General features: G+C 43.5%; 1 protein-coding gene and 1 long non-coding RNA gene across 6 annotated transcripts in view; one reads left to right on the top strand and one right to left on the bottom strand.

Annotated features, from left to right (window-relative positions):
* The window catches only part of OSBPL5 (oxysterol binding protein like 5), a 178,980-nt gene that overhangs the window by 131,961 nt on the left and 21,476 nt on the right, over window positions 1-25,543 (bottom strand). Inside the window, exon 1 of one of the 5 annotated variants that reach the window (XM_005486584.4) lies at window positions 9,107-9,494. The exons of 1 other annotated variant lie outside the window; for it this stretch is intronic. Coding sequence is in view for 1 of the 4 variants with exons in the window: in XM_005486581.4 (XP_005486638.2) it covers window positions 7,990-8,073 (84 nt within the window). In the remaining 3 variants the exon portion in view is untranslated. Of the gene's footprint in view, window positions 1-7,989; window positions 8,138-8,162; window positions 8,301-8,470; window positions 8,842-9,106; window positions 9,495-25,543 lie in introns of those variants that run through there. 3 more of the 5 variants (XM_005486586.4, XM_026793147.2, XM_005486581.4) reach the window with 3 other exon arrangements.
* Window positions 7,976-21,712, top strand: LOC141729378 (uncharacterized). The gene is made up of 2 exons (XR_012580853.1): window positions 7,976-8,252; window positions 8,966-21,712. It is a non-coding gene; the product is annotated as an uncharacterized LOC141729378 (long non-coding RNA).

Here is a 25,543-nt window from a genome sequence, read left to right on the forward strand (position 1 = left end):
AAGAGAGAAAAAAGATGCACCTGAAGACTTCCTAGTAGCCTTATCCAGAGAGCAAACAGGCATACTCTGGCTGGAACCAGGCCAGCAGATCATGCCAAATAACCCCAAGAACAGATCAGACCCTCTGCCTGCCCTCATCACAGAACCCCTTAGGCCAGCACAGGAAAATAAATAAAACCCAACCCCAAAACTTACTTTGTTATTTTTCCGGTGCAGACAGAGGCACAGAGGTGCAAGCAATCTCCCCACAGCTACAGGAGGCTTGTGATGGAAGCAGGAACTAACACTGATCTCCTGATTTCAAAGCCAAATGCCCTAACCACAAAATTATCCTACTTGCTTTGCCTCAACCTGTCTCATCCAGAAGAACCAAATTACTTGAGAAGAGAAGGAGGGAGAGAAGGGAAGAAAACAGAAGGTTTATCAGCAATATTTCTGGTCCACCTGGGAGCAAACATTGCTCACATTAGTCCCCCATAACTGCACTCCAATGAATCTGGAACAATGGTATGAAGTTCAGTGCTCAAAATACTCAGCTTTCTGAGAGTTCAAGCAAGGCTGACACAGACCTTCTCTTAAAGCAAGAAAAAGCCCCATATTGCTTAATGCTTTTTATACAGGGGGCTGGAATGCTCAAGAGATTAAATAATTCACACACTGCCTTTCCCTAGGGGTTCACATCTAGCCCAGATCTCAAGTGTCAAGTGCAATCACACGCACTCTTGATAGACTTTGAGAGGTAAGAGCACAGCACGAGCACAACTCCCAGGAGATAAACACTTGTATGGGACAAGTCCCTGTAGATAACTTGGCAGCAGTCCTAGCAGGACAGCAAGGGAAGCCAGTGCAGGAAACATTGCACAGAAGTGGTGTCTTGGACCCCAGGGCACAGAGGTGAATAAACGAGGGAACATGCTTTGGTTTTCCCTTGAACAGCTTCAACTTCCAAGGACACAATGAAATCCTGCCCCAGATAAAGCACTTCTATCCACATGGAGAGGCAGGGTGTGCTTACAGCAGTTCCATGTTAAAAGTGGCATAAAAGATACCATTCTCACTCTCATCAAATATGCCAAGACAGTGAGTTGGTGTGTTTTCACATGGGGTACACACTCTGCACACCTTGTGATTTGCTCGGGCTCTCAAACAAGGCCAATGGAGGGAAGCAACAGCACAAGGTGCCGCAGCTCCGGCACGGGAAGCGCAGCAGGGGCGGGTGCTGGTGGGTGGCAGAGAGCTGGGAGCGCCCACTCAGCCTGCCCGGGGACTTGAGATGTTGCAACTTGCTCCAAGCAGAAAAGAGCAGCAAACCACAGCTTTCTCTGCAGTGTGGGCAAAGCACAGAGGGAGCAGAGCCTCGGGGGAGCCATGCTACACTGCAGTGCCTTCAGAGCTGCAATGGCATTTGCTGTGTGTGCCCCTGCCTGTGTAGCTCCAGGCTTGGCTGGAGGGTGCAATCTGGTTCTTCACTCTATTTCCACAGCCATTTTCACTTGGAGTACCTGCTGATTCCTTTAATAAACTGCTGCATCCCTGAGATACAAGGGCAGAAAACTCTTCTAGCAAAACCTGGGAGTCAGCAACAGAGAGGGAAAAATTAATTATTAAGGAACACATTGGGGCAGGTTTTCTTTCTTTCTGTCTCGAGCAAAACTTAAATCACTTCTTCCTTCCCCGATTGTGGCTATGGTAATAACACACAACTATTCATTATCCTCATCTTAACTAGAAAAGCCTCTTTCAATTTAGCACTTAATATAATTACAGTAAATTAAACAGTGTCTAGAAAAAGTCCTACCTTTTCACAGCTATTACTGTACCTCTGTGAAACTCTATCAGTTAAAAGTGAAGATAGCTATTAAACAATAAGGGTTTGTAGCTATTCAGTGAGCAGAAAAGTGAGATGTTCAGTGGAAAATTGTTCAAAATCTATTTCTAAATTCAATACCACATCTCTAAGGAAAAATGGGAGAATCTCATTAATGGTATTGCAATGTCCCTCTCGCATTGCAGAGATAGTACTTGAGTACCAATTCTCTGTTCACTTTCCTTCACTTCAACAGCTTCCTTTTTTAATGTGAGGGGAAAAAAAGTCTGCCTTTTATAAAATCACAAGGTAAATTATTGCCTTTGTGTGCTTTCAGCAAAAGCTCTCTCTGGCTAGTGATACATCATTAATGTGATTTCTCCAAGAGACATATAGGATAAAAAGCACTTGGCTGCCATGAAGTCAATGGGAAAACACACAGACTTTGAGAGGGTCATGATAAACAAAAACTAAAATCCATAAATTTCCACACTGGTACTCTAAAAAAAATTATTTAAAAAAAAAAAAAAGAAAGACAAAGCATCTCTACAACAGGTACTCAAGAGAGGCATTTGGTAAATGGTCGTTCTGTGTTCTCCTAAATAAATCAAACGCTGGTAATACTTGAAGTGATATTAGAAGCCTTATTTTTAACACAACATAAGCTTACCAGCCATCAGGAATAAAATATTAAGTAGGAAATAGCTTTAATATATTGTTTTTCAACAACTGGGAGAGCATTAGCAATAATTAGCAGCCAGCACTGGAAGTGCTCTTTGCTAACTGTGCATCTTGTGGATAACAGCAAGTCTTATGTTAACACAATGATGTCAGCTGACAACAGCTTTATAGCAGAGAAAAGCATATTGTGCATTTCTGGGGAAAAGAACCTTTAGTGTCATGGGGATTATTATGGTTAAATTGCTTCTGAGTCACAGTCTGTTATTGCTCAATGTTTCTCACTTGGTCCCTACCTACCTACCTCTTATTTCCTCATGGGCATGCACCTGTCCAAAGAGAATAAAACTGCCACTGTTGTACCCACAGTCTTAGCTCTTTTAGACAAGTTATTCAGTATCTTGCTTACACAATGAGACTGTTTTTATTTATATTACATAAAAGCCCAGCAAAATCCAAGACGATACTGCTCTAAATATTGTGTGAATTTCCAATAAGAGACCTTGATGCCAAACAACACAATCCAGGCAGAGAGAGGATGAAAAAAGCATGGAAAGCTGATATTGACACAGCCTGGCCATGCACCTTCTCAGGGAACTGAGAAATGAGAGACCTTGCACTACACTTCTCAGATATACTCTGATGGCTAGAGATCCTCCCAGCTCCTCAGCACAGCTCACCCTCTTGGAAAAGAAAGCTTTCAGCACCTACCCTGAGGGATTCCACAAGCCAGAACTTGAACACCAGCTTGGGAAAAACTAGGTTAGAAGCCTGACAGTCTAGGCTTGGTTTAAGCAGCCTCCAGCCTCGTCCACAAGTGGAGCTCCCCAAATCTACTGCAATGCATAGGTGTAGGAATAAATGAGTGCAGGTATTAATAAATGACTGCAGCTGTGCCAAGGTGCCTCCCATGACCTGGAGCCCAGAGAGAAATCCAGGCAGTAACAACAGCTTGATTACAGGCAACAAAGCCAGGGTGGTTCATCAGTCAAAAAAAAAAAAACAAAACACCAAAAAAAAACCAACAAAAAACCAAAACAACCAACCCAAAAAAAAACATAGAGTCTTGTTTGCATCCACTGAACCTGAACTTAGACAAAACAAAAAAAAAATCTTACACATGGTTATATACATTCTATCTCCTCTTGAATGAGAAGGGTTACAAAGGCAGAGTAGGACAAAGAGGCTGGGGCAAATGACAGATGTCAAAATGGAAAGAAAACCTACTATAAAAGAAACTGAAAAATACAAACACTGTGTATTTCATATCAAACACACCTGTGTCCTGCTCTAGATTACAACAACAGAGCTCCATGGATGGCAGTTTAAATTACTGCCTTGCCCACTAATGCTACAATTTGTACTGTGCATTCAGTGCCCACTAAAAGCCTTCATAGTCCAAGTAAGGATTTACAAATTTACAAAAAAAAAAAATACTGTTTAGACCTGAACTGTCTGACCCACACATGAAAAAAAATGAAATTATCTGCAAATCCGGATGACTTTCCTTAGTAAGGTAAGGTAAGGTAAGAAAAATAACTCACTGCATCAGCAACTGTCAGGCTTGCAGCAGTGCACAAGGCTCTTTTTTAAGGCAAGACAGAAAGAAAAGACATAAAGATTCATCTTATGAAATGGAAATCTCATTTATTTGCAGCCATGCCAGGAGCTTGCCAGAATAACCACTCTGACAGAGCATTAATTCCAGTGGCAATTTCACATTCACATTTCAGGGATTTTACAGATGAGCCAGCAACAGCTGCCCAAATGAACTGTGCAATCTTTGATAAAGTGCATAAAAGCCTTGGTCACCTCCTACTTCTACATAAAAGTGATTCTCTCCTGATGCTGAAGTGATAGCAACAAGAGAAAGAGCAAAAATATCAAAACAATAGCACAAAAATTTAAATTGTTCTTTTCATTCTGCAAAGATTATTCACAATGACCAACAGTTACCCACACCATGCAACAGAGCAGAATTCCCTTCCTCTCCTCACTGGGACAGGGCAATTTATTACTGTGAGGAGAGAATTCCCCGTCATTTTAACCTGAGAAAAGAGCAAATCAATTAAAAAATGCAGCGCTAGCATAGGCTTTCCACTTTCAACTGGCATCAAACAACACAGGTAAGAAAAGGCAAGCTGCCTCTGCAGCACTGAAGGTGGGATGGAACAATGACACTACGACAGTTGTCTGCAACAAAATGCATTGGCATGAAAATTAAACCTTTCAGAGCAATCTCATGATTTTGCTGAGAGAAAACTGAAGGAGAGCTATCAGGACACTGCTTTTGTGCCTGAAGTGCTGGGATGCAGCAGGACCAAGCTCACATTTAAGCTTTGCACTCGACACAAAACGAGACATTTCATCCCTCAATGCCTCTCTGCCACATCTGATAGATCAGCAGCAAGTCTGCTTTTATCTTGGTTTCTGCTGATCGATTTAGACAGCACACCCTTCAGGACTCTACTATAGCAGCATTCCAGTTTGGGAATACACACAAAATAGCTATTACATTATTCCTTGGGGGTACAATTTCACATTGATTGATTCACTGACAGATTAGATAGGATGAAGCAGGCAAGCCTCTTGTTGAGTTTCCCCCCTCCCCCCCACAAGGAGAGCTGCACACATCCCAGTTTATTAAGGATTTCTCTTTTGCCTTTAGCTGGTTAATTTTTCACTGATGCTATAATCATGCGAATGGTAACCGGGTTGCCAAAACACTCAAACTCATGCAGCCCTGCAGTCAATTCCCAGTAAGTTGAAGCTTGGCATGGAGTTTAACAAAACACATAGTAAAGCTACTACCAAGAAAACTGCCAGCACAGTAAAGTTATTGATATTGGAATTCAGCATAGGCCTCAGTGGCACACTGCAAAGGAAAGCCCAGGTATGCAGCTGGCTGTTTATTAAACAAAGAGGAGAACTGAGCCTTTTCAATTCAGACTTTGATTTATATACCTATAAATCCTTCAGTGTGAAAGGAGCATAAAGGAAAAAAATGGCACAATTTCAACTAAAGACACTACAGAAAATTGAGACTAAAGAACAAGGGATTTGTCCATGGTTTTTATGCAGCTTGAAAGAAATTAAAAAACACCGCCACACAAGCAGCTGGACAATTCCAACCTTCTAACCCTAATCCCCCTTTTACATCACTCTCCTTCTGTGATGGGCAGAAACCATTTTCAGGTAACTCTTACTAGCCTGCTGTTAGCTGCTTCCAATTTTGCAGAATGTTCCCCTTTAGTCCCTTGATCTTTTTGTGTTCCACAGATGCTTATACAGTACCTAGAGCCCGATGCAAGCACAACACTCCCACGCCTTGAGCAGAGAAAGAGTATTCCAATAATTAAGAAATGTGGAAACCTGGGCAGGTTGTACATCGCCTTAGTCCTCCACAGAGGCTCAGCAGCTACTTATCAAAAGGGTGTTTTTCAGGATGGTTGTCTCCTTCCCCCTTCATTGCATGACCAGAAAGAGCCACAGTGGTGGGGAGGAGCTGAGATGAAGGCAGAACCTGTGATTTAGACACAGCCCTGTACAATTAAATGCACTACAACCACAGAGCTCCAAAATGAGGTCTGAGGAGCACCAGGGAGGAGTTTGCTCAGTCTCAAGATGCTTGATGCTCTAAAGCACATCATAAACACCAGCAGTGACAGTCAGCAGCCTGCATGAGGAGTGAGCAAGCCCAGACCCACACTGAGACATGCTGGCAGAGCAAGTCACTGTCATTCCTGCCAAAACCGATGTGTATTTGGCATTTGGACTGTTCCCATTCCCTGAGCTGCTTCTTGTGTTTCCTTTACCTTAGTAACCACAGCAGGCATGCACAAACACCTACAATGTGATGCCAGAGACATCTCATGTTGAGGACTGGAGGCGTGAGGAGCAGCATTTCTGGCTGAGAAAACACTGTGCTGTTAATGCTCCAAAGGCAGGGAGGTCAGGAGAAAAAACTCTAAATGCAGCTTTTCCCCCAAATAAAACAGGAGATCAAATAGCACAAATCTCTGCAGTTGCAGAGGGAGGTCTGTGCTCTGCAGCTCAGAAGCAGCAGGGCCCTGCTGACACACTTCAGGGCAGCTTCATTTTTACCTCTTCAGCCCCAGATCCAGCACTAAAAGACCTTCAGCAGTGGCAACGCAGACAATCTCACAATTACCTCCAGCAGATAACAGCTCCCTTGGACATGGAGTGAGTCTAACCCAATTCAGATTAGCTTAACTGAAATGTTTATGATCTATGAACATAGTAAGAATTAGTCAAGTCTCAGTTTTGCTCTGAGCACGGCACACTGATTTCAAACACTGCATATTACAGATTATAGGAACGGCCTACCCCTAGAGATATCCCAATTCCAAACCACAACACTCTATCAGACACAGAGTCATTTTCCTCCTGCTGTGGCCAAGAAAGCACCTTGAGAAATATCTAATCCAGTAATGGAAACTGAACCACCTGTACTCTACAAACCTCCCTCCCACTCACCTGATGAATCAGTGTTGCAATAAAGCACATGAAAATTAAATTAAGCACCATGAAAAGATTAGAGCAGTAAATCCGCCTTTCAGTTACTTTCATGCATCACCATGATTAAATCATTCCTTAGGTTCACATTGTCCTCTTCAAACCAAAATAGGCGGTGGGCAGGACTATGGCCTGTATTTTCTCCTTGAATCAGAGAGCTGCTGTCTGTGCCTCCATCAACAGTATCACAAAGTAACCCCTGGAGCTGAATCTGATTCCCTTGCTGCCCCCAGGTCCCTTTGGCCCAGCTCTGTCCCCCTCCTTGCCCTGCCGGGGTGGGGATACTCCCAGGGTCACTCCCATCCTACTGGGAACTGCCCAGCTCAGAACACCCATTCTCCTTTTTGGCGAAGAGAACTTGCCACACACAGAGCCGGGCTTGAGGCTTCTGTCTCTCCCTCCCCACTCACACCTTTGCGGAAACTTGCTGCCAAGGAGGAAAGGCGGCAGCTGGGGACACATCCAGTGCAATGGCTGTTCTCTGCTGTACAGAAACTGCTGAATACTGTTGCTATCTCCCACATCAGTGCAGAGAGGGAAGGAATATTTTGACAACAAAGATACTGCTGCACCTGGATGAAGTGAGGAGGTTGCTACACAGTTTAAAGAACTTTCCCCCTCACTTATGTTAAACAATTGTTTCACACTACAATGCTCTAGGTTTGCATAGCACTTGAAAAATATGGTTTCTGATCCAACAGTCAAGTCACATGTGCTTATGTGTTTATTTCTCTAGGAATGCTGCCTTGCTTCACTTAGTGCAAGCTACAAGCATTTCCAAAGTCAGGTTTCCAAAATCTGGTTTTTAGATAGCAATGCCTATGGTCTCCACTACGGTATCTGTACAAGCACCTATAGGAAAGGTAATTACTATTGTCAATTAAACGTAGCCAATTAGTAACAGTGCAGTCTCCTTACTAGTTCCTCACCATGCTAGAAGAAGTACATTAAAAATGCGTTCCACCTACCAGATATGCCCACATGTCTAAAGAAATCAGGTCTCCTTGACAGCACGCCATACCGGCCGCTTGCTGGCCCCCCAGCCCTGCCATGCCGAGAAGTCGGGGGGCAAGGGAATTCACCCCACAGCTCCCGTCGCCAAACCCCAAAAAAGGCACACGTAGAAACAGCGACGCACAACCTGGGCACAAAGCACGGGCACAGGCGGCAGGGTACCCTCCCGGCGCTCAGACCCTCGCTGAAATCACGCCGCCCGCAAGCCGACTCCAGGGTACAACGTTATACTTAAAAATAGGCAGCCTGGCAGCGCGGGGGACAGGAAGAAGAGCTACCATGGGAGGCGGGGGATGGATTTATTAGAATAATTTAGGGCGGGGAGGGGGGGGGAGCGGTATTTGCTTTTATAGGGTATTTTGGGCAGGATGGCTTCGGGGATTCGGGGGAAGACGTGGCTTTTAGGGGGAGGCGGGGATGTCCGGCGCGTCTTACCTGGCCGGGGCGGCCGAGCCCCCGCGCGGTGCCGCGCTCAGCACGCCGCGCCCCGCCGCCGCTGCATCGCCGGGACACGCGTGGGACGGGAGCGGGGACACGCGTGGGCCCCGCCGAGCCGCTCCCCCGGCGGCACGGAAAGCGCGCAGCGCCGGGCCGCGGCCGGACAGCTGCTCGGGGGAGGCGGCGGCAGGAAATACCAAAAGACTGATCCAACCACGCTAGGGAGAGAGGGAGGGAAGAGAAGGGGGGGAATGGAGAAGAAAAATAGAGGGAGAAAAAATAAAAACGGAGGAGAGGGGAGGAAAAAAAGAAAGGGAGAAGGAAACGTGCAAAATCCGGGCGGGATCGGCGCGGAGCGGGCGCGGTGCTCGGCTCCCCGCGGGGGCGCCCCCGGGGAGCGCCTCGGCCTCTCCCGGCCGGAGCTCGGCTCCCTTCGGTTTGTTATTCCCCCCTCACTCCCCGCAGTTTGTGTCTTTCTTCTCCTCGGCACAGGGAGAGCCCGAAGCCGAGGCAGAGTAAATAAAACAAAACCAACCCTTTAAACAAGAATCAGGCGGACCCCCCGGCCAGCAAGCAGCGAGCCCTCCCTGGGGTTCACTGACGCCACGCGCAAGATAATGGAGAAAAGCCAACCTGGAGGAATCACCGCGCTGAAGCCCTGCAGCTGCAGGAGCACTTTGTCTCAGCATCCAGCCGCACGCCTCCGCCGACGCCGTGCCTCAAAGGCGCCCATGCAATATGCAGCCCTGACACGCAGCTGGGCACGCTCCCAGCTTCGCCTGTGCATCCAGAGCGAAAAATCAATCCCATGGCAAGCACAGACCCCTAAGCTCCTCCAGACGAGGAGGACAGTCCAATCATCGCATCCCTGGTCTCAGCCTGCCTGCCCTTCAGGGGAGGCATGACTTTACAGGCAGCAGAGTATCTGGTGAAGCATCACGGCGGAAAACGACCCAGCCGCACGCATTTAACTGATGCTGCCTCTCTCCTCCACTCTGCGGGTCCCACGGTTCAGCACTGGACCGAGAATAGGAAGCCAAACAGGACTTCACACCTCTTTCATCTCCATGGGAAGAGATGTAGCAAAGTTAAACGGCACCCAAACTTTCTGAAACCAAAAATCACATGAGGGGATAATGTGACCAACATGAGTCCGACTTACATCACTAAAGTCTGAATCGCCCATGTAGAGCTGAAGCTTTGGTGCAAAATACAGCATGAAGCTCAGACTCGTGCTTCTGAAACCAGAAGCATTAAATCATGTGCCTGAAATGCTTTACTACCCCACCCTTCACAGAAAAAGACAGATCCTTTTTCTCTTTAGTGTGTGCAAGACAAAGATCAATAGCTCTGATGTTCCTCATACTACACAGAAAGCCAGCTTCCAGCACTGAAAAAAAGCAACTCATTACTTGAAAAGTTTTCCCAGATCTTAATGAAAAATCCTGAATTCATCCCAAGATGCAATCTCAGCTTGGACCAGGGCACAGTTTCTCTGACTTACTGCCTCCAACCAACTCCAGCGCAGGCAGGGACTACAAGGCTTCACCCTGCATCACTGATATCCACATACCTAATGCCAGTAGAGGTAGCTGATTTTCTCCTGGTGAACTCAATGGGACACAGAGCAGAATGCACTGTACCTAGCCAGGAGTAGAGCATGGTGCTGGAAGGAGAAGTTACATCCATTTTTGCTTTTCCCTGGAAAGAAGCACTATAAACACAGTCTAAGCTGTCCCTGCTATTCACACAGCCCTTCTCTACCCATTAAATAAGCCCCTGAATCACTTGCATAGAGCAGGTGATTCTAAGTTCACCTGTATTTGTTGTGATTTCTGCCATCATCTGCAAGGTGTGGAGAGTTGTCATGATTCCAGCTGCCTTCAAGTTGGTTGGGATTTTCTCTTAATCCTTACCAAAATTTAACCCTGAGGGCAAGCCTGTACTGTGCAATGGGGCAGGGCACTGCATGGGGATGCCAAGGCCTCTCATCACCCTGGCTCAGGGCACTGCCAGGTTGAGCCATCCTCTCAGAGCATGAAACAGCTCACCCTGCCTCATGCTGCCTTCTCACTCTCCCTGCTGCCTCCTGTCCTGTCTGTTCCAGGCTGCACTGGTGTCCTTTCTGTGTCCTCCACTCCCTTCACCCTTCTGCTTTTAGAGCTGGAACACTCAAATGCAGCCAGGTAGTTTGCCAGCGCCTTGTCTGGTACAAATGGCTTTTTAACAAAAGCATGGACTTGACATTGGTCCACCTGTCTGTATCCAGTCTGGCATTGTCCCACCATGGCCTCTCAGCTACTTTGGTACAGAGATCTACAGTTTTTAGCACCCTACAAGTATCTTGGTGGGACTTAGAATTCACTTCCCATTTTGAACATTTTTAAAAACCCTTCTAAAAGTGTTTTGGCTAAGATTTCTACTAAATTATTTTCTTTTCAGGCAGTCATTCCATGATTACTAGGGTTTCATCTGCCACATTGCTACACAACACTAATTTGATAAAAAAACTGAGCATCCAAAATTATTTCTGTCAAAACAGTTAGAGACCCTGATAAAAAAAAAAAAAAAAAAAACATTAGGTTTTCCTGTGTGCTCTAGGACAAAGCAAGAGGCATTAGTGATACACAGAACAGAATAATTGTCAGTTAAATTGTCAAAACTTTGTCCATAAACTGGAGAAAATGAGAGAAAATTTACCTCAGACTGATGCTTTGCATCATGCAGCCATGGCATTTCTTATGGTCCAGGGAGCCTGAACTTGAATTTGCTGTGTCTTCAGACCTTGCACCAGATGGGTCACCTGACTCTGCATTACAGTAATCCATCACTTCCCTGTCTGTCTGTCAAAGCTGGGACCTAGATCTCTTCTCCCCCTTAAAAGTCTCCCACAGAAATGTGGGGAGTAAGCAATGCACACAGTAATAATTTTGAAGACCATTTTCCACAGCCCTCTAGTGTCTGTTCTGTTAACAGCCATTTAGAAAACACGTCTGCTGGTTATGAGCTGCCTGCAGTCCATGCAGATACACCTCAGGTGTGTATCATAAAACCCTCAGTAGGCAGATGTGGAGTACAGAGCTCATAACCCAGCTGTGCATTTGGGATGAGCTTTGCTGTGTCCTAATGCCATCTGAGCTCCCTAGGTTGAGGCTAATTCATCAATGTCCCTCAGATATCACACATCCCTTTGACAGAAGCTCTTTGATGGATGTACCTTGCAGTTAGGGCTGAGGACCCTTCTGGCTTCAGCTCTCCTTTACAAGAAATCAGCATTCCTTTCAGGGGGTCTGCAGCTGTGGTATTTCCTTTGGGCATTTGCCAGTGTTTGCAACACTAAACTCTCCTACCACAGAAACAAAATTCTGTCCTAAAAGGGCTTGTAAACTGGTGTGAACTCTATCATAAACAGGGTAACAAAAGCAGCAAAGCACAATAAGCTTTAATTCTAGTGCTAGGAGTGTCTATTCAGGCTGTTTCAGCTGTTGTTACTTCAGTCCTAACAATCCAATAATGCAACTCAAAGACCTTAATAGTCAGAACACTGAAAAGCAGTATCTCACATATTTTTATGGCAACCTTTGGAGATGTGCAGCAACACAGTATAAATGTTGTCTAGAACTTGTGGTAAATGCAGACAGGCAGGTGAGCAGCAGCAACAAAGAGAGCACTGAGTTCTCTCATGTCAGCAGCCTGCCTAGGAAATCATTGCAGTGCTTTCCCCTGCATCTTCCTTTTCAATCCTCCACCTTTCACAGCTGCTGAACAAGCTCCTCTTCCCCCAGCAGAGATCAGACCCCACCTATGTGAACTGTAAATGCATACTCATTTTGCAGAGTCTGTCAGACTTGCATTTTATGCTTTCCTATATCTCACAACATAGTTACAATAGTTCTACAAGCCCCCCTTCATGACTAGATAGTTAAATGCCATAAAAGCCATAAGATATATTTATTGGCCTCTATTAAAATGAAAATGGAGAGGATCATATTTCTATCATTATAATTACTACAACGGCTCTAGAGCCATAACCATATTAATCAGACATCATATGAATGGTTGTTAGCATTGTAAGATACTTGCCCTTAAGCTCATGGCACATAGTGAGACAAGAAGCAGGAAGCTTAAAAGAAATGAGTGAAAAAATGTTATTAAACATGGGTCTTTATCATTAGCCATAAGCTTCACAGCTGTATACAATTAATGATAAGAAAAAGATCACTTTTACCCACAAGGGTTTTCCAGTGCAATGTTCCTTAGCAAAAATATTCAATGTCATAGCTGGATAGAGCAGGAGTTTCTTGTTAACAAATAGTAGTCTGTCTGTTTAGAGCTCTAAAAAAACATGTGTGTTCATTTTACATTTTGAAAAACAGAGCTGCTGCTAAACCAGGATCCTAATTGCCAGTTTGCTGGAACAGGTATCTGGAGAAGTTAGACAGAAAAACCACAACCATCTCCCTGGGAGCCACTGGAGACTGGAGTCCTCTTGTGGCAAAAGGCAGAAGAAAATTTCCAGTGACTGATTCCTGCTGAAAGCTGGGACCCACTAAGAGGTGCAGGGAGTATCTACTCTGTAAAGGGCTTTGTGTCACATTGCAGAGCATAAAAGCAGCAGTGTGAAGACTTTGCAGCTGGCAGTGGGCAAGCTTCAAAATGAGCAGATCCCACAGTGTTTTGATACTGCAGACCTCTGTTTGCTGTAGTAGCTCCTTTCTGTTAGTGTGTTCCCTGCTGAGATGATGTTTCTGACTGGGGTTTTTTTTGTTTGTTTTACTTTGTCTCTGTTAGCAGAGGTAATTTTTCCTGAGTGGTTTGCTAGCAAAAATTTTTCTCCTGGCTAATATATTCACTGTACAGTATCAGAGGTCAGCTCCCATCCTTCTTTTCAGTCTGGCTGAGCTGGGCAGATAACACAATTCTGAGACCTTGTTTAGATCTTGCTGCTCTGTATTCCATCTCCTTTTCTGCTGCACTGTCTCCTATCTGCAGACCCTATGGCCTGCCCTGAGCTCATCTTAGGAGACATTTCTATGAATGATGGATGTTGGCCATGTTAGTGCCACGATCCCTGCCTGGAACAGCACTGCAGCAGATGGAGTAGGTAAATAACCTGAAAATCTTTCTTTACTCACACACTGTGATCAGAAAGCTTTCCCATGTCCACACTTGGGCTGGAGTTACAGCAAAGAGGTTATCTGGCTAGCAATTTCACCCCACTTGCCAAGCCTCCAAAGGGCTCATGAGCCTCTCACAGCTCTGGTGGTCCTGCCAACAAGATTTTGAGCTTCCAGTAAAAGTCTCCAGCAGGAGCTTGTAGCACAGGCTTCATAGGCAGCTTTAAAGACCTGCCAGTAACAAGATAACAGATCCCAGCTGCTCTTACCTGATTTACTTTCTCTATCCAGCCCATCAGTTGTTTGCATGGTACCCTGCTTTCTATAACTTTAGCCTCCAGAGTGTTTTTCAGGAATCTAAATACAATGCCATTTCAACTACTTCACCCCAGACCTCTTTCCAGAGAAATTTTTTGTGATCTTAGGTATCTTATATTAAACAAGACTTCTTGAGCAGACTTTACTTTCCCTACCCTGCACCCTCACCAATGTAAACTTCTGTCTCAAATCACTCATTCAGAAATCCCAAACTACAGTCTGTGTTGGGAAGTAAACTGTTCCACATACAAGGGTCTTGCTGCAGCTAGAGTTAAATGATGTTTCAGTGTGACTACTCAAGTTCCTAATTTCTTACTATTCCACTGAAGCCAGTTCATATCAAGCACCACGGACCTAATTTATTTTCCTCCAAATGTTTAAGTCAGCAAATTAAGATGAATGCTGCCATTATGGCTTTGGTGTGAAAAATACATCACAGAGTTTGGCTGCCATTGATTTGCTCCCACAGGCCTGGCCAGTAACTAACTGCAAGTATCATCTCAGAGAATAGCCCAACATGCTGAGCTGATCTACTGAGCAAGGTTCCTTCTGCAGCAGGCTGGAAAGCAGCCGAGATAACCAGGATCTGACAAATTGTCCAGTGAAATATGGGCTAGATTTCAAAAACTTTGATAAGACATGACACAAAACCAATTTGATATTCAAAACCATTCCAATAGCCCTTGTTGTTGGTCAGGTTTCAAGCTAATTATAAAACAAGCTAGCTGTTACAAAGTCTCAAAGGATGAAACAAAAACATTCATGTATACGTAAACATATCCATAAGTAGAATCATAGCAGAGTTTGGGTTGGGAGGGATCTTTAAAGGTCAGCCATTCAAACCTCCCTGCAGTGAGTTGGGGCATCTTCAGCTACATGAGGTTGATTAGAGTCCCATCCAATCTGACCATATAAATATGTGTATAAATGAAGTTCTAGCATGGCTGCAATGTGAGTCCATCCCCTGGGCAACTGTCCTCTCCAAATTCCTGCAGCATGGGTCTCTCTTCCATGGGGCTTCTCCACTATGGAGAGGCTTCTCCAGTGTGGGCTCCTCTCTGTGTGAGCCTCCCATGGGTCACTGCCTCCTCTCAGGTATCGACCTGCTCTGGTGTGCAGGGGGATCTCTGCATCCCTGTGGATCTCCATGGGCTGCAGGGGCACTGCTGCTTCACCATGGCCTGCACCATGGGCTGCAGAGGAATCTCAGCAGAGATTCCCTCCTCCCCCTCCTTCTGCACTGACCCCGGTGCCTGCAGGGCTGTTCCTCTCCCATGTTCTCATTCTGCTCTTCTCTGGCCACAATTACAACTGTGCAATCACTTTTTTCTCTTTTTCTAAAATATGCTATCACAGAGGTGTTACCACCATTTCTAGTTGGCCCAGCCTTGGCCAGTGACACTTCCATCTCTGGATTGCCAGGGAGTGTCTCTGCTGGACAGGGAGGAAGCTTCCAGCAGCTTCTCCCAGAAGCCACCTCTGTAGTCCCCATGGTACCAAAATCTTGGCCTTGCAAACCTAATCCAACACATGTATTTCTATAAAATATTCTCCTATCAGACTCATAAACATAGACACATAGATCTTCATAAGGACCAGTACCAATCTCTGCACACATACCTAGTTATGTATTGACTGATCAATACTCTGTCCATAGGTAGATCTGGATCTAGACAGACAGAAATCACAGCTTAATTCCTATTTGTTTACTACTTTGGTCTCTCCAGAGAGGGGCATTTTGAATTACAGATGATTGAATCTAGTTCCTGACACTCGATGTGTAGTATTGATCTGGAGGTCAGGCCAGAGAGCAACAAATCAGCTCTATTAGTAGCTTTGTAATAACATTGTATCCTATTCCCAAGCTTGCAGCTGCTTCCCAGGTTGTGTTTGTTCTCATTCTTGACCCTTTTTATTTTGTCTGACTCTTGACTCACTCTTGTAGCCAGCTCATCTCTAATAAATTATGGAACTTCTCACAGCTTCTTCCCTGCTCTTCTCTCCGAAATTTTTCTTCTGGCTCCATTTGTGATCAAGCAAAAAAGTCTCCTTGGCTGTTACAATTCATTTTAAGGACTCTTTGTTATTGCTGATGCCTCTGGTAAACTCCCACAGGGATGTGAAGGAGATCAGGAAGAAAAAGTACAATAATATTTTTGCTACTTCTGAAGGACATCTGGCTTGTCTGCACAGAGGGATGCCAGTATTTTTGTCATCCTTCTGCTTCAAACAGGGAGACCTGTCTAGTGTTACAGTCACAAGTTACAATTATAGAAGTAAAACACAAAATACTGAAGCCTGAATGAAAAATGTTTCCTGAGAACAGATCTAAGACTATCAAAGACCATGTTCTGACTTACAGCCCAAAAGGACAGCACATAAAGGTTTGTTCCAGAGCAAGTTGTCTGTCCCTTTTATGCCACAAAGGACCTGGTTTGATCCCAGAGTCACTGATTAGATCTGTGCTGTTGCAGTCCAAACACAAAGGTGCTCTTACAGAGGATGGCTTGATTTAGCTACTACTGGAGTTCCGAAATAGTGGGATAATACCTTGGGAACTCTGACCTCCACATGGGCGACCTGATGGTGGCCACAGACAACTGTAGGTAGCTGCTCCATCATTTTGCAAATTAAATTATGTTTTCAGCCCTGATGAACTGTATTGTTCCCCTGTCAGTGACTGTGTCTCCTGATCCCTTCACACAGTGAAGCCAGGCTTGCTGTGGTGTGTCTTTCTGTGCTGTTGCTGCATTAGCAAGCAGGAGCACATCTGTAAGGCAAAGAAATTACTAGGGAGGATGCAACATGCACACTATTTGCATTTCAGAGAACTGGCTTTGGAGTAGCTTTAGTCTGGTTCCATCAAGTCAGCATCCATCAACAACTGCACCAAATTAGGCATGCTCCTAGAGTGCATCTTCCCCTGCTGATTCGCTGAAAGGGATTCCAGGTGCATGTACTCTGAGGCTGCTCTGGCTATGAATCAAAGAGAGTAAATAAAAACGATCTGGATATTTGCCTCAAAACCACATTGCTGATCTGTCTGAAAAAGAGAGAGAGTGACATCTGAGAAACTAAGAGACTGCTGACAGAAAAAAACCCAAAGAAGATACCAATAGAAAAAAATACCCTGAATGCGAAGACGCAGATTTTAGGATAACATGTCATCTTATCTAATGACTGGTAATAGCTCCTTAGGTTTGCACAAGCCTTGGAGCATGTTGCTTAGCTCTTCTGTTTATGCTTCCTCAATTATACTTGGCTGTGAAGGTCAGGATATTTGTCCCTGTTCACATCCAGGGGAAAACAGCTGTGTGGAGCAGCTAACCCATGTGGGACATTGCTGGAAGCAGATCCCACAGCTGGAACACCATAGCCCCACATTCCACCAGGTCTCTACTGGGTGCAAGCCTTGCCATGAGGCCAAAGGCTGCTTTTTTCAATCACATATTGTCACATGGTGGTTTTGTGCCACTGTTTTGAAGATGAACTGTTAAATGTGGCAGCCTTTCACTTTGAACTCTCGTGGTAAACATCCAGGCATTAAAAGTAAGACTAACTTGTAAGAACACATGTCCTTTGAAAGGCAATCAGCGAAAAACATACCATAGGTTTGAACAACAAATGCTACCTTTGCTTACATTGACTGAGAAATTGCAAAAAACACACAAATATATGGAATGTGTTAGTTAAGTGTTATTACTTATATTTATATGTGTACAATTAAAGGTGTAATGTTCATCAAGTATATAGGTTTGAAACCAGAATTCAAGACCATCAATGATCTCTTGCTGCCCAGAACAGGAGATTCTCTGATATGCAATTAATCCTTGTCCTGCTTCCCAGTGGCTACAAAGAGAAAAGAATAATGGGTAGAATGAAATATTCTCAGAGTGAAAAAAATAATTACATTTGAACATGGTGAGCTAATTTGGTAGTGCTTTTCAGAAGTACCTCAAGTAACTCTTAGGAAAAGAGGTTTTTTAAGCAGAACAAAATCCAAATCAACCTTCACGGGTGTGGAGTCATATTAAAACCTTCCAATTTATCCTGTTTTCATCAGAGCTGTGCCAAGCATCTCAGCCAGCTTGTGCTTCTGCAGCAAAACTTCATGTTCCTCACAGCTCTGTCAAAGTGTCCAGTGAAAGCAGATGAACCTCAGCAGTTCTGGATGCAGTCAGAAAGCTCACAGGATGCCTGTGTCAGCAATGACAGTGATGTAAGGCGCTGCTGCCTAAAGCCAGAGGGAAGTCCAGCATATAGATTGGTTTTGAAAAATTGCACTTGCCACTGACAGGAAATTCTTTTTATCAGGCAGCAAAACCATAATGGAGTAGATCTCTAAAGGAGCAATATCACTTGGTGTCAGGTGGGGGTCTGGACATCATCACTTTTTCTTTCCCCAGGAAGGTTGCTCTGGGTCACTGGATTATGTTAAATAGGCTGGTAATTTTTAGGGATATTTGAGCAAAATTGTTTCCTCTTCTCTGAAATACATGTCTTGGAAACCTGCTTACACATGTACACACAGTTTCTCCCTGAACAGATGTTACTTTTCACAAAATTACAAGGCTGATCTCTGTGGTGAATACTAAGTAGTTTCAAGAAGTCTGTTCTCTGAGCTGGTACAGAACATAGAACTCAAAGGAAGGAAAGGAGGATCTGGTGAGGAAAAGAACTTCTTCTCCAGACTAGGTCCTGGTTCTGGCCTCAGATGCTGAATTTCTCTTTGCAAGCCTTTTATGCCTTCAATTCTTTATGCACAGAATGAAATACTTCTCACAGACTTTGCTTACATACATTTTATACTCTTGATGTCTTATCTACCACGTCTAGAACTGCAGTTACTCCTGTTCTGATATAAATAACAATATTTTATCTCAGTTCAGTTTTGCACTTCAGCACTTGTACAGAAAAACAGTCACTGACTCCTCTATTGCTTTCCTGTGAGTTTGTTAGATTTTCCCTTTAAAACTCACAAGAGGTTTCTAAAAGCACCAGTTTTCAGAATGGAAGAAATTTTCAAATGTAAAAAGACCTGCAAAGAAGAAAAGTCATGTTTATAGAAGAAACAAATCAGTCAGAGATGGTATTCTGGGTTTAGACTTTTACCTCTGCAGAAGTAAAACCAAGTAATAAATGTCTTTGTCTTTTTTATAAGAAAGGCAGTAAGATATGCCTTAAACAACATAACCCAAAAAGCATAAGGCCAATAATTTCTCTCTTCCTCTCCTCTCTACTTTTTTTTTTTTTTTAAGCAGAAAGGAAAACTTGCTTGGTAGTGGGAAGTTGGGGGCGTAAAGGTAGGAAAGGACTATCTGGGGAGGTGTCAGACTCTCAATTCTTACTCAAAGCACAGGTAAATGTGATCAGCTGGAGTAAACACAAAGGATTCAATGTCTGGCATTGAATATTCTCGCCTCACTTGTAAAAGCAAATTCTTATCTGTTAGAATGGGAAAGGATTTTTCTAAACACAAAGTGAATGTAAATAGATATCTGTGAGCTTGTCTGTGCAGTTGTTTTTTCCTGGTCTAATGAGATGATTCATGTTAGACCAGGGTGGACACACTCATTTTAGGTGAAGACTGGATCTTGGCAGAATAGCTTAGAGCATATGCAGCAATATACAGAAAAAAAGATAGGCCTTGATTTTTAGACACAGTGTGTCGTCCTGGGAACGACTGCTGGTTTAATTAGAGAGGTTCAAAGTCTCTCTCTTTCCCTTTCTATTGTGACTGTCCCATGCTGATCAGCCGAGTTTGAGGAGAGACTGAGCTGATCTCTGCTCCATGACATTCCCTTCCCTTGAAAAGATGCCAACTCAGCTGACAAGTACTGTGACTGTAATGAGTAAACATTAACTATTTCACTTCTTAACAAAGCACACAAGGAAATCAAAGGATCAGAGGGCCTGCAGAAACACTTCCCAGAATACAGAGCAAGCTTGGCGGCTGCTATGCATAAAATGAATGTATTTAAGCCTATCTACAATTAAACTGCAAGAAAGTCAGAGGGAGGGCACCAAATGAAGTAATTTTTATGAAAAGGTTAAGGTTGGGCTCAGCTTTGAAATGCTAGAAAAATAATACTCTCATTAACAGGTTTTTCTCTTGTCCCCAGAGAGACATCCTTCTCAGGATCAGGAAACAGGATGCTTCCAGAGGTATAGCACTGACCTGATGGATGGGCAAGGGCTGTTGGGATGTTTTTAATGAGCTATAATGGCTTTCTTCAGGGACTTTGAGAGATCAAGATGCTGAGAACTGTTTGTCTCAAAGTATGACAAGGGAAAAGAATGATAAAGGATACAGAGGCAAGTAATCTGCTGAATTCATTACACTGTAGAGAAATTATGCATTGACAAACTCACTGTTGATGAAAAAGAGGTTTTAAAATGACAGAAGTAGGTAGTATTGACGGCTATGGATGAACTATGTTCTATGGTTTTGGAGGAGTTCTGAAAGAGGCCTTCTCTGAGAGGTTCAGAAGATAATTTCTGCCTGCTTTTTGAGCATACAGTGATGTAAGAAGCAAAGCTGGAAGCATCATTTGAAAGGGGATAGATATTAAACAAGTATCCTCAGCTAGGTCTGAATCTAGCCATCTTCCATCTCCAGCTTTCCAGAACCACCACCCAACATGATCTCCAATGCAGAGAGGATACCTGCCACACATAAATCCTCAAAAAATGGAGCAAATCCAGCCCATTGTGCTGTAAACATTTTCCATGCAGCTGTCAGAGAAGCACACATGCTCAGAAACAACTCAAATTAACTCTGGTCATAGTGTCTTGTGCTTTATTGCTCCCATCAAGGCAGGGCTGATCATTTGTCTTAGAGTTAAAAATTAGGAGTCTAGCTCCCATGACATGTGCCAGACCAGTAGAAAATCAACACATTTCCTTACAGCATCTCTGAAAAACTAGAAACTCAGGTTGGAAAAGGCCTATTGAGTCAGCTTAGTGTGTCTTGGTCCCATATTGTTCCTAGTCCTTGTTATATATTCCTCAGCACCCCCAGAAAGCGTGGCCACACCTACACATTTGCAGCATAAAGCTGCAGCAGCTCAGGGCTCCAGGTGCGAGCTGGGGCACAGAAAGCATGACATTATTGATGACCACAACCAAATTAAGCTGAACAGATGCACTGTTTAGGGATTAATTGTTTTAAACTTTTAAATTAGACAGGACAAGGTTTGTGCCTTTAAAATAAACTTGAAATAAGCAGAATTTCTATCAGATAATGACTAGCTTTTCGTATAAAATGCACTGGCAAACCCAGTTATAGTGCAGTGAAGTTCCCCCTCTGGTCAGATCCTAAAAGACATTTTCTCCAAGAGCATTCAGAATCAAATGTGCATTTAACTTTTCTTTCCATTTCACACTCCATTTCTAGTGATTAATGCTTGTGTTCTAGATGGATGAAAGCTGAAACAGATGTTATCCACTCACAATGCCATCCTGATAACCCTGAGCTAAAGGCTGAAATCCTTAGCAGATTAGCAGCTGAAATAAAAAATGGATCAGTAAAGTGGGGAGTATGGCTGAACAAATTCTTATAGGTTTTATTTCTGTGGATAACAATGCACAGAGGCTATGTAATCTCCATGTTGATCTGCCAGAGGAAAGATTAAATGGCAAAATTCCAGCACTGAAACCTGCAAGTCTCCTCTGCTCTACTCCCTCAGTGTGAACATCAAACTTTTTAGCAGAATGTCACTGTGTACACTCTATTATGTTGTTAAAAATGTGGGAGTTTCAGCACATTTTCCTCTCATTGAAACAAAATAAATTTTTTCTTATACATTCCTATGAGCTTATGGTATTTCTGCCATTAGAAGTACTTGCAGCCACTTTGTGGTTCATCTGGTTCTGAGCAGGTTAGGAAAAATATTTGAATTTTCACTACAGTGAAACTGTGAGTGGCTTTTATCAAACAAGAAGAAACACTTTTTAGTGACTTTGGAACATTTTTTCATATTTCTTGATTCAAACCTTGGAAGTACGTTGGAGAAATTCACCTGACATAGCTTTGTCAGGGAAAAATCTATTCTCCCTCCTTTGTTCTTTTATTTCAGAGAGCTACAATATGTCAAAGGGCTGTGCTGTATTAATCTATAGACAAGACAAACCAATTCAGCTGAGGACATGCTATTGGAAACTAGAGGAAAGGAGATCTGAAATATCAATACTCTGAAGATCAGAGAACTGTCTAGAAATCTACCAGCTATAGAGCTCAACATCGCCTAACACACCCTTTTTTTTTCCTTTTTTAAGACCCTCCAATTACTTTCTTTTAAGCCCAGGAATGAGAATATGGATGCAATAACCCAGTCCATTACCCTGCCTCAGACAGCAGCACATGTTTCTGGGGAAGGAACAAACAACCAGCAGTAGACTGGTGTAGGATAATCTTACCCCCCGCATCTGATCAGATCACAGCCTAGTCTTCAGTAGTTAAGAGACTGGCTAAAAAGCAGAGCATTTAATATCGTTTTGAGAGGCTTTTCTACTCTGGCCACGTCAGTGGAGAATTTCTTTCCAATATCCATGATGGAGGCGAATAGCCTTCATAAATCTGCTTTATGTATCAGATCAATTCTAAATTCTAAAATGCTTAACATTGGAGAAAAGACTTAAAACAGTAACTCAAACTACCTTTTCCAAATAGAGAGAAGGACATCCAGTTTGCTGTGTATAACTTGTTCTTTGTGGAATTCACAGTGCAAGCTGCTTGAGGCCTCTTACATCACTGCCAAATCTGTGCTTTTTCCATGACTATTGACAATGCATACTAATAATAACAAATCATAGCAAAGCAATTGGAAATCCCAGCTCTTCCTTCTATTCTTAAGAAAAGGCTTAAAGACCTGGACAATAAAATTATCTTAAATGATATTATTTAAAATTATGTACTATTTATAATGTAATGCTGACACAACGGATATAGAGTGAAGAGCAAGAAGATGAACACAATCCTTTAAAGGTATGTTATAAAAAACAAACTCCTACCACCAAACTCCCAAGAATGGTTTGGTTTTGTTACAGAGTGTGGGATGGCTTAGCTGATAAATAACACAGCATTGCAAGTTTCAGGGTATTTATTCTGTGATGCAAAATTCTCCAGATCTTCAGTCCACAGCAGGCACATGAATCTGTAACTCCAAATTGTTTCCAGCCTCCAGGCACCACCTCCTGAGGCTGCCGTTAAGAGCCCAGTTAAAACTATTACTGAACCTGCACCTTTCCTGGCTCTTCAGTGACACCTTCTGGGGTAACAATAGACCAAACCAATCTTAGTTGTTCTGCAGCTCTTTTTACCTGGAAGTAGGAGTCAAGTGAGACTTTTGGAAGCTACTTGTTGAGAAATGGTGAGCCCACAAAAACTGCTATGCAAATACAGCTGCCTGGCCCTCAAAAACACATCTCTTTGGAGACTGGGCAGGAGATGAGTCCTAGTTGGCCACAAATCTGTAAGTTTTCACTTCTCCCAACTTTTATTTTGATTTCCTGAAATTGCTAACCGAGGAGCTGTTCACACTTGAACAGCTGGATCCTCCCTATAAGAGCAGTAAGGATGAAGATAGAAGATTATATTAAAATATCTTACTTTTAGTTACAGTGATGTTGTCCTTGCTTGGGGGCAGGTTTTAGATGCATCTGTGGTGGGACTCCAGGGCACAACTCTTGTATTTCACTCTGGCAACTCTATAAAGGGCTGGACTGCAATTCCCACTCACATGCAACCCCAGTCATAAGGGACAAGGGCACATATGGAGGTTCCTTCAGCTGCAGAGGAAAAGTCACCTTTTTATCCACTCTCAGGGGAACATGCTGGGAAGGCAAGTAGGCTTTGCTAGGTGGGGTATTAACTGAATGAGTAGGCTGAAGCTTAGCTGAGAAAATGAGCACATTTACCAAAGTAGTCTGATCTTGAGCACTCACACACATAAGACCCCAGAATTCAGTGTAACTGTACAAATTCACTGCCACTCAGACAAGTAGAAACATCTTATTTTCCTCTGTGCATAGTCTATTGCAAATGAATGTACCTTTGATCACACTGTGCTCCACTGATGATCCCTCTGCTACTTTTTGGTACCTGTCTGCCCAGCCTATTTATTTATCTTTAGCTTTTTACTATCCAATCGGATATCTTGGACAATAGTTGTTGATGTGTTTTGCAGATACTGTTTCACAAAGAGAGCACACAGTAAGTGAAAAAAATTATGGAAAATCTGAGATAGTCTTCAAGTTCAACACAAAACATCCTTTTGTCTGACCTGAACTAAAAGGAAGCCAAAAGGGCATCCTCTCCACCCAGGGCAGTACTGCAGGGGTGACATGGATGCTGTGCTCTGTGCCCAAAGGCAGAGGGTCAGCAATTACATTGGTGTGACCTGCTCCAGTGTGTAAGTTAAGCTGCTCTGTGTAACTCTTCCTTGGCACTGACTGCTTTCATCAGTGCGCATTTTCCTGAAGTGGTAGGGTTTCTTTGTACAGAGGTGGTTTCCTTGTACAGGAGGTGCATCTAACATGACATGTTGGAGCACAGAGAATTTACTTGTAAATGGGGGGTGCTGAGAGCCGCAGGTAAAGTTTGCTGTGTGCAAGGTAGACAATGGGATTTGTAACAAAAGCAGAAAGAAGTCACGTATCTTGTGGACTTGTGCATTAATGATCCATGGCCTTCTGCTGGAGGGATTCTAGTGAAACCCATGAATCATGCATAGCTTAAAAAGAAAAGAGGAGACTAAAGAATTGCTGTGCTATTGGATCCCTTCATTTATTCTCTGCAGGAGCCAAAGGCTGGCCTCTTTGCCTCAGGGTTAAGTGCTCCTACACTGCCACAAAGCTGAAAATAAAGGAGAAAGTTCTCTCCATTTCTGGGCTAGCCCTGTGGCTCAGGAGGAGTCCACATCTCCATGTGCTTCTTTCCTGGCCTGGAGATCCAAGTGTCTAATTCCAAAGGGTAGAGAAGTGTATCTGTTTTCACCACTAGATAAATAAATTGCTACAATCACCATCAATTAATGCTTGCTCCTAAGCAGATGAGGTCTTGCTAAATTGATGGGACCGGTTCTGGGAATTGTCCTCTTGCTCTGGCTCTTGGTTTGGACAGTGGAGAAAACATTGCCTTCAAAACTCCCCCACTTCCCTTTCAAACTAGAATATTATCCCCCTCTTATAAATTCCCAAATACATATTGTGGCATAAGTCTGGATTTTTTTTTCTTAGGCAAATCTATATATTGGAACCCACAGAGAGCTTTTTCTGAGTATTGACTTCTTTCCATATATTAGAGCTTATCTGCACATCTGAACACAATCTGCTGTCACCCCTTTTTTCAGGGTTAAAAGACAAATACCACATAAATTGTAAACCTCTGTGATAGCAAGAAGGCTCAGCAAGAAGATTTTCTGGCTTTTCTAATTTAAAGAGACAGAATCTTATGATTACTGTCCACTCATGATATTGAGGCAGCCTGACCCAAACTGAGGCCCCAACACGCTTTGTTGTTTCTCTAAATACGCAAATGAAAGCAGCTTGTGAGAGTACAATGTTTCCAAGGCTAAACATTATGATCTACATTTGACCTCTTTTAAAAATTGCTCTCAGCTGGCCTCAAGAACTC

Source organism: Zonotrichia albicollis, chromosome 6, assembly GCF_047830755.1.
Source record: "Zonotrichia albicollis isolate bZonAlb1 chromosome 6, bZonAlb1.hap1, whole genome shotgun sequence".
Lineage (NCBI taxonomy): Eukaryota > Metazoa > Chordata > Aves > Passeriformes > Passerellidae > Zonotrichia > Zonotrichia albicollis.